General features: G+C 42.5%; 2 protein-coding genes across 3 annotated transcripts in view; one reads left to right on the top strand and one right to left on the bottom strand.

The window, feature by feature from the left end:
- The window catches only part of LOC306908485 (uncharacterized protein), a 236,329-nt gene that overhangs the window by 136,015 nt on the left and 83,085 nt on the right, over nt 1–17,229 (bottom strand). The gene's annotated exons all lie outside the window — the stretch shown is intronic.
- Nucleotides 1–17,229, top strand: part of LOC306908490 (NACHT, LRR and PYD domains-containing protein 3-like) — a 92,462-nt gene that overhangs the window by 19,554 nt on the left and 55,679 nt on the right. Inside the window, exons 11-13 of one of the 2 annotated variants that reach the window (XM_079481407.1) lie at nt 11,820–11,993; nt 12,700–12,873; nt 15,369–16,574. The exons of the other annotated variant lie outside the window; for it this stretch is intronic. Of the exons in view, the coding sequence (XP_079337533.1) occupies nt 11,820–11,993; nt 12,700–12,873; nt 15,369–15,381 (361 nt within the window). The 3' untranslated portion in view covers nt 15,382–16,574. Of the gene's footprint in view, nt 1–11,819; nt 11,994–12,699; nt 12,874–15,368; nt 16,575–17,229 lie in introns of those variants that run through there. 2 annotated transcript variants of the gene reach the window in all.

Genomic DNA, 17,229 nt, shown 5'->3' with positions numbered 1-17,229 from the left:
AAGGAGGAGTGTGACTCGCTGTCTAATGGAACGTGTCGGTGCCGCTGTGGTGGCTGTGGATGCTAGTCACGTGTCTTTGACCATGCACGGAGAGGCCGTTCACCAAACAGACAATCATACCAACACAGTGACAGGTATAAATCGGGCACAGATTATCGTGATTCCAAGGACTCGTACTCTGTGCAGTTTTCTTCAAGACGCAGCCCTAGTCCCAGCCCGCGGCGACAGTATAGCTATCGGAATGACTCAAGGAAGCCTGGCATACGTTTTATGTCTCCTGGCACAGGGTAACGACGTAGTGGGCCGGGAAACGGAATATAGCTGATGTTGAGGCCCAAACGCCAGCTATGTTCTCCATGGGCCCTCGCATTGACAACACTCCTACCAGTAATTAAATTTCCAAAGACTCTGATGAAGTCACAAACACCAACACAGACCTGCTCGTGTCTTATGTGAGAGGAGTAATTGAAGGCGTGGAGGTTCAAATGTTAGTCGATTCTGGTTCCAGTGTGTCGCTCATTAGTGCAGATTATCGCATGTCAATTCCAGCACTTCGCATTTCGCCCTCTGAAAAAGGATTATGTGGCGGCTCGAGCCGTGAATGGACAGATTTTGGATACGCTGGGCACCATGACAATAACATTTCAGCTGAGGACTGAATCATGGCAGCATGTTTTTCATGTGTTGAGAGAAACCACACAGTCTGTCACGCCAAAAATCACGCCTCATTAGAACTCAGCCGGGCTAAGTTACAACTATGGGACATCTCAGTTCCTCTCCTCACTAACAAAGACTTTGTTCCACTTTGCTGCAATGTGTCCCTGGCGACCACAATGACCTTACTGCCAGTTGTGCCAGTTAGGGTATCCTCCCCTTATGTGACTCAGTGGTCTACCGACTTTGATGGCTATTTGGAACCTAATGTGGCAGATTCTTCAAGCTTAGTGGTGGCTCACACAGTAACCACTGTTCACGATGGACTGACAAAAGCTCGGGTCTTGAACCCTACTGGACAGCACATTTCACTGAAAAGGGTTTGCACCTGGGTGAGTTTTATTCTGTGGATGACACTGGCATTCAACACAGAGAAGGTTTTAAATTGGCCAGTTCCCCAATCTCCATCAGAGGTCAGGGCATTTGTGGGACTATGTTCCTATGACAGACGTTTTGTCAGAGACTTCTCTAAGCACGCAGCTCCATTGAACCAACTTGTTGGGAAGAATGTTCCCTTTGTGTGGACTCCTGAATGTGACAAGTCATTGAACTTCCTGAAAATTTTGTTGTCATCTGAGCCTGTAGTGATACTGCCCGACTTTCATTTGCCGTTCAAAATCTTCACTGATGCATCCAATGTGGCCGTCGGTGCAGTGCTGGCCCAGGATAGGGACGGCATCGAACATGTGGTCGCATATGCCAGCCGGGCAGTGAATGGCACACAGAGGCATTGGTCTACTTTTGATCGGGAGCTGTGGGCCATTGTGTGGGCTGTGAGAGAGTTCCGACACTACATCGGACTTGCTTCTTTCACTATTATCACAGACCACTGACCCCTGTTAGCTCTGCGGCGTATGTCTATTGAAGATGACCCGACAGGAAGAAGAGGGAGATGGATTATGGAGCTTGATCCACTGAATTGGGTCATCGTGCACAAGGAGGGAAATCAGCATAAGAATGCAGACGCCCTTTCACGGCGCCCTGTAACACTCGACTGGGGTGCAGTTGAATCTGGTGGTGAAGCGGTGGTGAAAGTTAATGTGGTGAGTTCAAATCAACAATGTACTTACTGTCCATGTGTTCCTCTGATAGTGTTGATCCTCCTAAGGGAGTGACAATGGCAAACTCACCAGACATTTCTGATTGCATGCTTGCTCTAGAATCCCTGTCTTTCACCACATCTGACATTAGGGCTTTGCAGCAGGCCGATCCTGACATCAGAACGGTGTTGAGATGGGTGGAGCTTTTGCAAAGACCAGCAAGGGGACAGATAAAAGGAGCCTCTCAGTGCTTAAGAAAACTTTGGACTGAGTTCAGTCGTCTCACTATCATTGATGGACTCTTGTGTCGCTCTGTCATCTGTTCTCTTACGGGTGAGCCCAGGATCCAAATTGTTGTTCCTTCTGCGATGATTTCTGACCTGCAGTTGCATGGGGCCCCAGCCTCTGCACATATCTCCCAGCTGAACGTGTATGGGAGCGGGCAAGAAATTTCAGCTACTGGCCTTCTATGTACAGGGACATTAGAACGTGGTGTGAGCAATACAAGGTATGCCAGACTCGTCGTGGTCCAGTTCAGTCCCATCGAGCACCTATGGGCGGTTCCCAAACTGTGCGGCCATTTGAGAGGGTGGCTATGGACATTTTAGAGCTGCCTACAACCTCCAAAGGTAATCGTTATGGGCTGGTTGTGGAGGACTACTTTACTAAATTTGTCAATTTGTATGCATTGCCGAATCAGACCACACAGACTGTAGCACACTGCCTGTTTGAGGACTATGTTCTTATTCACGGTGTTCCAGAGACTTTGCATTCAGACCAAGGTCGTCAGTTTGAGGCGCAGGTGATCCAGATCCTTTGTAACTTGATGAAAATCAACAAAACACGTACCACTCCCTACAACCCAAAATCGGATGGTATGGTTGAGAGGTTCAATCGGACACTGATTGATCAGTTGGCTAAGACACTTCTGACCCATGGTGGAGAATGGGATGAGTATGTGTAACATGTTGCATTTGCTTATAACACATCACCCCACTCCAGCACTCATTTCACACCATACTTTTTGACTCACGGTCAGGAGGCACGTGTCCCAGCTGATGTTCTGTTACCTACACATGCTCTGGACTCGCAGATGATGGTATCTCATGCTGACTTTGTTGCTTCATTACTGAAAAAGCTGGACTCGGCCTTTAGCGGTGCACCATGCATAGTGAGGCAGCTCATTTCCGTCAGAAAATGTACCATGACGAAGGAGTGCGTCACCAGCCGTATGCTGTGGGTGCTATGGTGTGGCTGAACAATCCTGTGGAAAGTCGCATGAAACTGGCAACCCATTGGAAGGGACCGTACAAGATTGTGAAAGTTATGGATTCATGTGGTGAACTGGGACTAACGTATCAGATTGTCAATTCTTTGGACTCTGAGGAGCGAGCGCAGATAGTGCATTATAATAGGCTGCGGCCTTATACTTTGCCTGTTCCTTCGCTGCCGCAAAAACAGACTTTTTCTAACATGCCCAATTCTCTGCCAATGTCCTCCTCCCTGGAGGCTGGAACATCAGATGGACTTGAGTGTGTGTCTCCTCAGAGAGACCTGAGGGTTTCCCCTGATGACCTCTGTTCATTAAAGAGGTCAGATGCTTATGTAGGTAGGACTGGGAGGATGTTAAAACCTCCTGGCCATTTCAGGGACTTTGTTATGTACTAAGGTTAACGTTATGCTCATTGTGAGTGCTCATATTCAGGATTTGTTCTATGTTGAGCACTGTTTGAAATGTTTTTTTTGTTTGTTTCAGTTATAAAAAAAAAGGTGCCTTATCATTCTCATGGTGTCATGTTGCACTGCTGTGTTTGGTTCATGTAATGTGTACTACTTATAAAATGTGCATTGAGTTATTTTTTTTCTGTAGGCCATGTATGTTTTTATGCTTTGTTGTTCTGGAATATAAACGAGGACGTTTATTCTGGAGGGGGGGACATATGTAACAGATTTTATTTGAGTGTTCTTATTTTGGAATACTGAGTCCAATCGCATTGTAGTAAGTGTGTGGGTGCAATACCGTATTCCCCTCGGGGCTCGCCGTAGTTGGGGAGTGGGAATGCGCACTTGGAACTAAAGTGCAATGTTATTACATGTGCGATCTCTTAATAAAGGCGAAGAGTTATGTACCAGAAGAAAGCATCCGTTTTCTTATTTTATGCACCACAAGTTTCAGGCGAACCCACATAAACGCTCGGTTACACGAGTAAACTCGAAGTGTTCAAGAGTCCAACTACATGCGAATAGCGCGAATTACAGCGTTTGGAGTGAACACTATAAGAGTATATACGAGATTTACTGAAATACGTCCACACCGCAGACTTGTCGCTTCAGACAAGCACGTGCAGGTCGCAGTTTCTCTTACTCTTTGCGTCATCACAACATTTCATCCGTATTGTTTCTGTGATAAAAGTCTTTCGGACCATTTTCACCCGAAAATGTTTGGTGGCCGAATATTCGGTGAACCCCTAATTCAAACGCAAGTTTTTTTTTGTCTGTCCTACGATCACAAATGCAGTAATAGTTTTATATTTACGAGGCTGAATCCATCGGGAGCCTCGTATCCTCTGGCTGTTCTCCAGCAACGGCGCTGTGGTGGGGCATTCGAGGGCCCCCCTAGCGGTCATTGATGCTCCTCCTACAGGCCATGGCGTGGCCCCAAAAAAATATCCCTTTTAGTTATTGTTTTTATATTAAATGTTCATACTGTAACTTAAATAAAATAAAATAAAAAAAATTGGGAAAATGCATAATTTTGGTTTTTCATGGCACGTCACTAGGCTTCGTCATGGTGAATGCTTCTTGGTCACCGAGTAAACTTGTTACATTTGATGTGCAGCGCACGCGCAAAATCCATTTCAAGTTGAAGAACAGTTTTTCAAGTTGGAGCACAGACTCACAATGCTACACAAGAGAAAGATCAGGTTAGTGCAGCTTGCATTCGAGAAAGACTTGACACGCAAATGCACAAGCGAGTGAAGGACACAGTACTTAGACGGTTCAGTAGCAACAATCATCGCCTGCAACTCTTGTGAGGGTAACTCGTTTGTTCAATTCACTTATTGAAGCCTACTAAGGCCTACTAAGCAGGTGAATTGTTGATGAATGTTTGTGGGTTCTAACTGCATTTGTGTTTTATACTTGGCTGTCTGTAAAGATATATGGGCTTATGTCATTTCTGCTTGGTGCGTGCATAAACTGCTGGGAGGTGTGTAACCCAGGTTAATAACAAGTATTAGCATAAAGGAATAGCAGAATATACATTTATTTTTGTCCTTTATTTATTTTGTTTAGGAAACGAGTCCTTTAAATACTCTAAAGTCCTTGAAACCCTAAGAAAAAACGGTGTTTAAAGAATTTATTTTATTTGTTAAAGCACACTTTCTTTTTTCTGTATTTAATTTTTTCCATTTCCCATTTTTTATTTTATCTTTATCTATTTCTCAAGTTCTACAAAATTAGCATTCTACGCAAATCAAAAACTAAAAAAATCAGTTAAACCCATGTGTGTGGCTAATATTTGTTGTGACATCCTTATTCTCTACAGGCGAATTTTAGTGTTCTGATTTAACTGGTCCATACGCAGACATTTGTGTGATGATGTCCAACTCGTTTTATGAAGAAAAAATCCTTAAGTTTTCAGAAACATCTATACGTAAGAATTTGATTCAGTGTTTTATTTTTGTCGTCGTAATTTGTTAATTATTTAAGTATAAAAAATATATAGTTATTTATTGTATCCCTATTTTATGTTTTTTATTTAGCCTATATTATATTTATATTATTATTTTCTGTTCTGTTCTGTTGTTTAGGCTATCTGTTCTGGGCCGGGTTTCCCGATAACGATGAAGCCTAGCCTATCTTAACCTTGCACGTAGAGAGCGCTTTTAAGAGCTATGAACATGAGTTGATATGTGCGAGTGCTGAATAGGTGTGTTTGCACGAATCGAGTTTGTATGTAGGTGCGAGTGTTTTATAGATGTGTTTTGCACGCATCGAGTTGATATGTATGTGCGAGTGCTGAATAGGTGTGTTTGCACGCATCGAGTTGATATGTGCGAGTGCTGAATAGGTGTGTTTGCACGCATCGAGTTGATATGTAGGTGCGAGTGTTTTATAGATGTGTTTTGCACGCATCGAGTTGATATGTAGGTGCGAGTGTTTTATAGATGTGTTTTGCACGCATCGAGTTTGTATGTAGGTGCGAGTGTTTTATAGATGTGTTTTGCACGCATCGAGTTTGTATGTAGGTGCGAGTGTTTTATAGATGTGTTTTGCACGCATCGAGTTTGTATGTAGGTGCGAGTGTTTTATAGATGTGTTTTGCACGCATCGAGTTTGTATGTAGGTGCGAGTGTTTTATAGATGTGTTTTGCACGCATCGAGTTTGTATGTAGGTGCGAGTGTTTTATAGATGTGTTTTGCACGCATCGAGTTTGTATGTAGGTGCGAGTGTTTTATAGATGTGTTTTGCACGCATCGAGTTTGTATGTAGGTGCGAGTGTTTTATAGATGTGTTTTGCACGCATCGAGTTTGTATGTAGGTGCGAGTGTTTTATAGATGTGTTTTGCACGCATCGAGTTGATATGTGCGAGTGCTGAATAGGTGTGTTTGCACGCATCGAGTTGATATGTAGGTGCGAGTGTTTTATAGATGTGTTTTGCACGCATCGAGTTTGTATGTAGGTGCGAGTGTTTTATAGATGTGTTTTGCACGCATCGAGTTTGTATGTAGGTGCGAGTGTTTTATAGATGTGTTTTGCACGCATCGAGTTTGTATGTAGGTGCGAGTGTTTTATAGATGTGTTTTGCACGCATCGAGTTTGTATGTAGGTGCGAGTGTTTTATAGATGTGTTTTGCACGCATCGAGTTTGTATGTAGGTGCGAGTGTTTTATAGATGTGTTTTGCACGCATCGAGTTTGTATGTAGGTGCGAGTGTTTTATAGATGTGTTTTGCACGCATCGAGTTTGTATGTAGGTGCGAGTGTTTTATAGATGTGTTTTGCACGCATCGAGTTGATATGTGCGAGTGCTGAATAGGTGTGTTTGCACGCATCGAGTTGATATGTAGGTGCGTGTGTTTTATAGATGTGTTTTGCACGCATCGAGTTTTATGTAGGTGCGAGTGTTTTATAGATGTGTTTTGCACGCATCGAGTTTGTATGTATGTGCGTGTGTTTTATAGATGTGTTTTGCACGCATCGAGTTTTATGTAGGTGCGAGTGTTTTATAGATGTGTTTTGCACGCATCGAGTTTGTATGTATGTGCGAGTGTTTTATAGATGTGTTTTGCACGCATCGAGTTGATATGTATGTGCGAGTGTTTTATAGATGTGTTTTGCACGCATCGAGTTGATATGTATGTGCGAGTGTTTTATAGATGTGTTTTGCACGCATCGAGTTGATATGTATGTGCGAGTGTTTTATAGATGTGTTTTGCACGCATCGAGTTGATATGTGCGAGTGTTGAATAGGTGTGTTTGCACGAATCGAGTTTGTATGTAGGTGCGAGTGTTTTATAGATGTGTTTTGCACGCATCGAGTTGATATGTATGTGCGAGTGTTGAATAGGTGTGTTTTGCACGCATCGAGTTGATATGTGCGAGTGTTGAATAGGTGTGTTTGCACGAATCGAGTTTGTATGTAGGTGCGAGTGTTTTATAGATGTGTTTTGCACGCATCGAGTTGATATGTATGTGCGAGTGTTTTATAGATGTGTTTTGCACGCATCGAGTTTGTATGTAGGTGCGAGTGTTTTATAGATGTGTTTTGCACGCATCGAGTTGATATGTGCGAGTGCTGAATAGGTGTGTTTGCACGCATCGAGTTGATATGTGCGAGTGCTGAATATGTGTGTTTGCAAGCATCGAGTTGATATGTAGGTGCGTGTGTTTTATAGATGTGTTTTGCACGCATCGAGTTTTATGTAGGTGCGAGTGTTTTATAGATGTGTTTTGCACGCATCGAGTTTGTATGTATGTGCGAGAGTTTTATAGATGTGTTTTGCACGCATCGAGTTGATATGTATGTGTGAGTGTTGAATAGGTGTGTTTTGCACGCATCGAGTTGATATGTGCGAGTGTTGAATAGGTGTGTTTGCACGAATCGAGTTTGTATGTAGGTGCGAGTGTTTTATAGATGTGTTTTGCACGCATCGAATTTGTATGTAGGTGCGAGTGTTTTATAGATGTGTTTTGCACGCATCGAGTTGATATGTATGTGCGAGTGTTTTATAGATGTGTTTTGCACGCATCGAGTTGATATGTGCGAGTGTTGAATAGGTGTGTTTGCACGAATCGAGTTTGTATGTAGGTGCGAGTGTTTTATAGATGTGTTTTGCACGCATCGAGTTGATATGTATGTGCGAGTGTTTTATAGATGTGTTTTGCACGCATCGAGTTTGTATGTAGGTGCGAGTGTTTTATAGATGTGTTTTGCACGCATCGAGTTTGTATGTAGGTGCGAGTGTTTTATAGATGTGTTTTGCACGCATCGAGTTGATATGTAGGTGCGAGTGTTTTATAGATGTGTTTTGCACGCATCGAGTTGATATGTAGGTGCGAGTGTTTTATAGATGTGTTTTGCACGCATCGAGTTTGTATGTAGGTGCGAGTGTTTTATAGATGTGTTTTGCACGCATCGAGTTGATATGTATGTGCGAGTGTTTTATAGATGTGTTTTGCACGCATCGAGTTGATATGTAGGTGCGAGTGTTTTATAGATGTGTTTTGCACGAATCGAGTTTGTATGTATGTGCGAGTGTTTTATAGATGTGTTTTGCACGCATCGAGTTGATATGTATGTGCGAGTGTTTTATAGATGTGTTTTGCACGCATCGAGTTGATATGTAGGTGCGAGTGTTTTATAGATGTGTTTTGCACGCATCGAGTTGATATGTGCGAGTGCTGAATAGGTGTGTTTGCACGAATCGAGTTTGTATGTAGGTGCGAGTGTTTTATAGATGTGTTTTGCACGCATCGAGTTTGTATGTAGGTGCGAGTGTTTTATAGATGTGTTTTGCACGCATCGAGTTGATATGTAGGTGCGAGTGTTTTATAGATGTGTTTTGCACGCATCGAGTTTTTATGTAGGTGCGAGTGTTTTATAGATGTGTTTTGCACGCATCGAGTTGATATGTGCGAGTGCTGAATAGGTGTGTTTGCACGAATCGAGTTTGTATGTAGGTGCGAGTGTTTTATAGATGTGTTTTGCACGCATCGAATTTGTATGTAGGTGCGAGTGTTTTATAGATGTGTTTTGCACGCATCGAGTTTTTATGTAGGTGCGAGTGTTTTATAGATGTGTTTTGCACGCATCGAGTTTTTATGTAGGTGCGAGTGTTTTATAGATGTGTTTTGCACGCATCGAGTTGATATGTATGTGCGAGTGTTTTATAGATGTGTTTTGCACGCATCGAGTTGATATGTGCGAGTGTTGAATAGGTGTGTTTGCACGAATCGAGTTTGTATGTAGGTGCGAGTGTTTTATTGATGTGTTTTGCACGCATCGAGTTTGTATGTAGGTGCGAGTGTTTTATAGATGTGTTTTGCACGCATCGAGTTGATATGTATGTGCGAGTGTTTTATAGATGTGTTTTGCATGCATCGATTTGATATGTGCGAGTGTTGAATGGGTGTGTTTTGCACGCATCGAGTTTGCTTGTATGTGCGAGTGTTGAATAGATGTGTTTTGCGAATGAGGGACAATCACACACGCTTAACATGAAACTTTACTTGTTGTATTTATATTCTGAGATCATCTGCACATGAAAAACTTTATTGAAAGAACCGCTCGGCTCTGTAAACACTAACTCTCGTCTTCTTTCATTTGATTGGTCACCTCACTTATTTTGACATTAAGGGGGCTGTTAGACCACTGAGACGTTATCAAATGTTTGCAGCATTAAAATACACTTCAGCTTTTACACAATTATTACGCACATTAGATTTCACACTATAGAAACAATGGAGCGTACGGTCCTGTGTAAGAAAACAGACGTGTTGTTATGGTTGTGGACAGAACCCAAGCGCAGGCAGACATGTGTCGAACAACAAGACTTTATTTCAAAACAAAGACCCTCGATGGGGAAAACATGAACACAAACAAGACTGAAAACTAAAACTTCCCACAAGGGGGACAAAACAAACAAGGTCTTAAGAATAACAAACTAAGTCCACAAACTTGAGTCCAGGGAACAGGAACACAGGTAATCCAGACAGACGAAGGGTAAATGTGCAAAGTGTGCAAAGTGCAAAATGAACCGACAAGAGACAGAGGGAAACTGGGGCTTGATAAGGGGAAACACTAACAAGGACTGATGAAACAGGGAGAGTGGCGGCAGGTGACATGGATGAAACACTAAGGGAAAGCTAACAGGAGGATTGCACGAGGCAGGTGAGGGGACTGAAACACTAAGGGAAAGATGGACCAGGGCTGGAGACAAGACTAACACTAATGGACTGCTAACAGGGAAACAAGGGGGCGGGGCTAAAGGACGTGACACCGGAGAGAGAGCATGGCTTCTCAAACCAAAACAATGCTCTTTCTCCACACAAAACACATGGGACTGACATGATCCTGCCACAAGACTCGAAAACCAAGACAAGGAGAGGCAGGATCATGACAGAGCCCCCGTCTTAAAGAACTCCTCCAGGAGTTCTTCAAGATCGCACTAAACATGACAAGACTGACAGACAGGAGGACAGACACCATAAACACAGAACAGAACACACTAAGGGCAGGGCTGACATGACTAAAAAGGGATTGGGGTTGGACAATAAAATAAACATCAATGGGAAGGGGGGTGGTGGAATGGGTGGGACAAACTTGGGAACATAATAACTGGGTGGGGACTTAGGAGGGACAGGACCCTGCTTCCTAGAGCTGGGCGGAGGGGTGGGGTAGGAAGGCCTGGGCATGGTAGGGATACCTCTCTTTGAGTAGGAGGAACTAGAAGGGGTAGGGCATGACAGGAAGGCCGGCTGAGAGGCCGGCTGGACAGGACTGGGTGCAGGACATGGGACCACCGGACTGGGGACCACCGGACTTGACGGGACCACCGGACACGACGGCACCACCGGACTTGACGCCTGGGCAGGGCTGGATACCGGCTGCTGGGCAGGACAGGATGGTGCCACTCTCCTCTGCTTCTTCCTCTTTGACCGGCTCACAGGACGTGTGGCCGGCTGCAGAGTAGCGGTGGGGGACCCCACTATCTCCGTGCTGGAAGAGTCGGACGGGGAGTCTCACGACTCCCGCCGTCCACGCCTACCACGGAGGCTAGCTGGTGGTGGAGCAGAGGGTGAGGGCGCGGTGGTTGTCAACAGACATGTGTCGAACAACAAGACTTTATTTCAAAACAAAGACCCTCGATGGGGAAAACATGAACACAAACAAGACTGAAAACTAAAACTTCCCACAAGGGGGACAAAACAAACAAGGTCTTAAGAATAACAAACTAAGTCCACAAACTTGAGTCCAGGGAACAAGAAACACGGGTAATCCAGACAGACGAAGGGTAAATGTGCAAAGTGTGCAAAGTGCAAAATGAACCGACAAGAGACAGAGGGAAACTGGGGCTTGATAAGGGGAAACACTAACAAGGACTAATGACACAGGGAGAGTGGCGGCAGGTGACATGGATGAAACACTAAGGGAAAGCTAACAGGAGGATTGCACGAGGCAGGTGAGGGGACTGAAACACTAAGGGAAAGATGGACCAGGGCTGGAGACAAGACTAACACTAATGGACTGCTAACAGGGAAACAAGGGGGCGGGGCTAAAGGACGTGACACCGGAGAGAGAGCATGGCTTCTCAAACCAAAACAATGCTCTTTCTCCACACAAAACACATGGGACTGACATGATCCTGCCACAAGACTCGAAAACCAAGACAAGGAGAGGCAGGATCATGACACGTGTGGTGTGAGAGCGTGAGAACAGCATTTTAATGATCAGCTAAAAATTTAACATGATGATGAATGTTATTCAGTGTAATATGTGTTTCATTCATGACATTCCTGCTGAACTGAGAGACTGAAGTGTGTGTTGTTGTTCTCTACAGGTTGTGGAGGTGTGAGATCACAGATGAAGGTTGTGTTGCTCTGACTTCAGCTCTGAGATCAAACCCCTCACACCTGAGACATCTGGATCTGTCTGTTAATAATGTAGGAGATTCAGGAGTGAAGCTGATCTCTACTGTACTGGAGAATCCTCACTGTAAACTGGACACACTGAAGTAAGATCATCTCTCTGATAGTCACACATGTACTGATTCTTACATGATCATCTCTCTGATAGTCACACATGTACTGATTCTTACATGATCATCTTCTACAGTCGTGCATTTCTAAATTATTCTAAATTATATATTTTTATATCGTTTTGATGAGCTAGTCAATATGAACTAATTCACAGAATAAGTTTATATTCATGTTTAAACAACACAATAATCATGTTTTTACATGTATTTATGGATCAGCTCAAAAATGAATAAATGCAGAATAATCCTGTTTTTTTTCACAACTTTCATGCGTCTTCATTCTCTCAGTCTTTCTCATTGCTGCTGAGTGACTTTGTCATTCCTGATGTTTGTTTCTGTTGAAGTTCAACAAACACTAGACTGGAATGACAACAATACGTGCAAAAATGAAGATTAAATGCAAAACTGAAGTTATTTCTCTCTGTGGCGGTATATTCAAATCTTCATTTAGTTGTTGACAGTGTTACAGATTTGTCTTGCTGTATATGAAACGTTCATTTATGTTTTCCAAAGCGCTTTGATTATTGTATTTCATCACATAGATGTTTTTCTAGAAATCTGATGATGAGAATAAAAGTCACTTCAGACAAAATGATGATTGTCATTCACTGTAACGTGTTTATTTAATAATGACATTCCTGCTGAACTGAGAGACTGAAGTGTGTGTTATTGTTCTCTACAGGTTGAGGAAGTGTAAGATCACAGATGAAGGTTGTGTTGCTCTGACTTCAGCTCTGAGATCAAACCCCTCACACCTGAGACATCTGGATCTGTCTGGTAATAATGTAGGAGATTCAGGAGTGAAGCTTCTCTGTGAGCTGAGATATGATCCACATTATAAACTAGAGACAGTGATGTGAGTAGAGCTCATTTAAATAAATGTTTCAACAGATCAACAACTATAAAAACTCAAATAAATGGAAATGACTCTGATGCTGTTATAAGATCAGTGTTTCTGTTTTAAGACATTTCTCGTTATTATTAATTTTATTAATTTTCTTGTTAAAATCTTTCTATCCATCTGCCTAGTTTCAGTAATATTTGTAATTTGCCAAAAACTTTCAGAAATTTTAGCCGAACTGAAAACAAAAACAATATTTTCTCGAGCACATATGAGTTATGACATTTAAATTTAGTCATTTAGCAGACTCTTTTATCCAAAGCAACTTACAGATGAGGAAACATTGGAAGCAATTATAACAACATAGGCAACAAATACATAAGTGCATCAAACTAGTCCATTAAAGCCTAGTACAGTATACAAAGCTAAGAATAGTGAGGTTAGTAAGGATTTTTTTTTTTAAGAAGGAAAGGGAAGAGAATTAGGAAAAATCAATCAGCGACGTGTTGACGGAAGAGATGCGTTTTCAGGCGTTTTTTAAAGATGGCAACCGAGTCTGCTGATCTTGTAGCAGCAGGTAGATCATTCCACCAATGTGGAACAGATCCAGAGAAGGTACGGGAGAGTGACTATTTTCCTTTTTGGGATGGTACCACTAGTCGTTGTTCCTTTGCAGACCGCAGTGATCTGGCAGGAACATAGATCTGCATTAGCGAGTGGAGATACGATGGTGCAGATCCGGTGTTGGTCTTGTAGGCCAGGAGCATAGCTTTGAACTTTATGCGGGCGGCAACAGGGAGCCAGTGTAACCTGATGAAGAGCGGAGTTCATTGAAGACAACTCTTGCCGCCGCATTCTGGATCATCTGGAGAGGTTTGATTGTGCAAGCAGGAAGTCCAGCCAGAAGCGCATTGCAATAATCCAGTTTGGACAGGACAAGGACTTGCGTAGAGTGCTCCGATAGGAAAGGTCTAATTTTCCTAATGTTGTAGAGGATGAATCTACTGGAACGGGTGGTGCTGGCAACATGACTTGTGAGGTTAAGCCGATCATCGATTACCACTCCCAGGTGTCTGGCTCTGCTGGACGGTGTAATCGTTGAAGAGCCTAGTTGAATGGCAAGGTTGTGGTGAATCTTTGGGTTGGCTGGGATCACAAGCAGTTCCGTTTTTGCAAGGTTTAGCTGCAGGTGATGATCCTTCATCCAAAGCGAGATGTCACACACGGTAATCCGCGATGCGAGCAGCGACCGTCGGATCGTCCGGTTGAAATGACAAGTAGAGTTGTGTGTCGTCGGCATAGCAGTGATAGGAGAAGCCATGCTTCTGAATGACCGAACCAAGGGATGTCATTGTAAATGGAGAAGAGTAGCGGTCCAAGCACTGAGCCCTGTGGCACCCCCGTGTTGAGCTGTTGGGACGCGGAGACCTCATCTCTCCAGAATACTCTGAATGACCTTCCCGAGAGGTAGGACTCAAACCATTGCAACGCCATTCCAGAGACACCCATAGCACTGAGAGAAGCCAGGAGGATGTGATGATTGACAGTGTCAAAGGCAGCAGACAGATCCAGCAGGATGAGCACAGATGACATGGATGATGCTTTTGCCAGTCTCAGGGCTTCGATGACTGAGAGCAGTGCAGTCTCTGTGGAATGACCGGTCTTGAACCCAGACTGATTGCTGTCCAGGAGGTTGTTTTGCATGAGAAAGGAGGAGAACAACTCGCTCCATCGCCAAAGCCCTGAAGGGAAGAAGGGAGACAGGCCTGTAGTTTTCTAGCAGTGTAGGGTCCAGGAAGGATGAAAGAAATGTCCAAGCTGACCTGGGAGACGATATATAACTACAAAATGACTTTTAACAGGGTGGGTGATAGTAACAGCATGAAACTCGAAGGAGCTGTTGTCACACATGGGTGTTAGCTGATTGAATTTCCAGTCTTTGGGGATGAGTAGACCGGTGCCTCCACCCCTTCCTGTGATGCGAGGGCTGTGGGAGAAAGTGAATAATAAACCACAAGAGTAAATGTGAAGTGTACAGATGAAAACACTTGATGTTTTATACGTGCAGCACAATAAGAATTCAGTTCAATGAGTGTGATGAAGAGTCTGTTTACTGTCATCTTCCTCTTCTTAAACATATTATTATTATTATTATTTATGTGGAGGTTTATAGTTTTATTTCCTGCTGTTTGTTTGATGGATGTTCACCTCAGTGTTTGTGCACACATGGCTAGATGTTTTTATTTGATGCTCTTCATCATTATTATTGATCAAATCTTCATCATCATCATCATCACACGTGTGCAGTGAGTGAAAGTCTTGAGTGCTTCAGACACTGCAGAATACTGACAGACTGTAGAAATAACAACACAAAACATTTACACAATAAAGTGACAGATGACACATATAATACAGGTTATGAGTTAAACAGATGAAGATCAAACTGAGTTTATTATTGTTGACATGTGTAGTGATGATACATTAGTTCTGTCTTTGTGTTTCTCTTTTAGGACTCGTGGGTGATGACAGTAATGTGTGTTTACATCTGTCTGTGTGATCTTCAGTATCATCTGATGGAGAATAACAAGACGACACTATAGTGACATTACAGACACACTGAAAACAATCATTCACACATTCAGTTTCATAATCCTGTGATAGTCTCGATGAAGTGACTGAAAAACTTCTTCAACAAAAGAAACTGATGTTCCACAATATTGTCAGGACAGTAAACACAGACAAATGTTGTATAAACTACAGTAGATTTCCATCAAATACAGCAAATATAGTGTGTGTGTGTTCAGAGATCATCATGTGTGTGACTCACTCTATCAACCAATAAAACAAATGAATTTAACGTCACAACATCTGAAGAAGGATCAGAAATAGAAAGAGATTGAAACTCTGAGTCTGAATCCTGAAAGCATTGAAGTAATGACGTCATATTATTATTATTATTATTATTTTATTTGACTTTAACAAGAAGGAAACTAATGTAAATAAAATCTATCAGCTCCACATTTACTTCCAAGAGTAAGATCATCTCTCTGATAGTCACATGAACATGTTCTTAAAGGGATACTTCACCCAAAAATGAATTACTGACCCTCGGGTTGATCAAAACCTGTAAATGTCTCTGTTCTGTTGAACATAAAGATATCTGGAAGAATGTGAGCAACTGACCGTTCTGAAACACCATTGACTACCATAGTAGGAAAAATGATTGTGAACACTAGAAGATATTTTGAAGAATTTAGGGAAGAGAACAGTTCTGGGGAACCTTTGACCACCGTTGTTATTTTTCCTACAATAGTAGTCAATGGTGCCCCAGAACTGATCGTTGCTAACATTCTTCCAAACATCTTTCTTTATGTTCGACGGAACAAAGACATTTTTACAGGTTTTGAAGGCGAGTTCATGACAGACTTTCGCTTTAACAGATTTTCTGTCCAAACCATCAAACTGACTTTATGAGAGATGGATCACCACTTGAAACAGAAGTAAATTTACAGATTACACAGATTATATAGTCTACGGTTAAATTTAACATTTCTATTGATTGTGTATATTGTGTATGTATAGCAAACTCTGTGCATTTGTGTGTATTATACACTGTCATTTTATATCATCAGATTATTTCATATACAATTTTAAAAATGTAAATATGTGGGAGAGTTTATGGTTGTAATATAAATACATGAATCAGTAAATAATGTAGAATTGTGTCGCATGTATAATGAAGCATTTGAGATATCAAGAGAGAGAGACAGAGAGACAGAGACACAGAGACACAGAGACACAGAGACACAGAGACACAGAGACACAGAGAGACAGAGAGACAGAGAGAAACATTCTGAGAAAATGCCAAATCGGTTTCCAACCAAAATACCGCACATCAGATCATATTTATACCCTTCATACTCTAATCGACCAAGAAATTAACCAAAATAAAGGAAAACTCTTCTCATGCTTTGTTGACTTTAAAAAAGCTTTTGACTCAATCTGGCATGAGGGGCTTTTCCTTCAGCTTATTCAATGCGGCATTGGAGGAAAAACCTACGACATCATCAAATCAATGTACACGGATAACAAATTTGCAGTTAAAATAGGCAACAAGCACACAGACTTCCTCTCCCAGAGTCGTGGAGTAAGACAGGGCTGTAGTCTGAGTCCTACTCTATTTAACATCTACATTAATGAATTAGCTCGGGCTTTAGAACAGTCACCAGCACCCGGTCCCATCCTACTAGACACTGAAGTGAAATGCCTTCTGTTTGCAGATGATCTGGTGCTGCTGTCACCCACAAAAGAGGCTCTACAGCAACATCTAGACATCCTGCACACCTTCTGTCAAACATGGGCGCTATCAGT

This window comes from Barbatula barbatula (assembly GCF_947034865.1).
Source record: "Barbatula barbatula genome assembly, chromosome: 19".
Lineage (NCBI taxonomy): Eukaryota > Metazoa > Chordata > Actinopteri > Cypriniformes > Nemacheilidae > Barbatula > Barbatula barbatula.
Note: the sequence above shows the minus strand (reverse complement) of the source record. Positions and strands in the feature narration are given on the sequence as shown.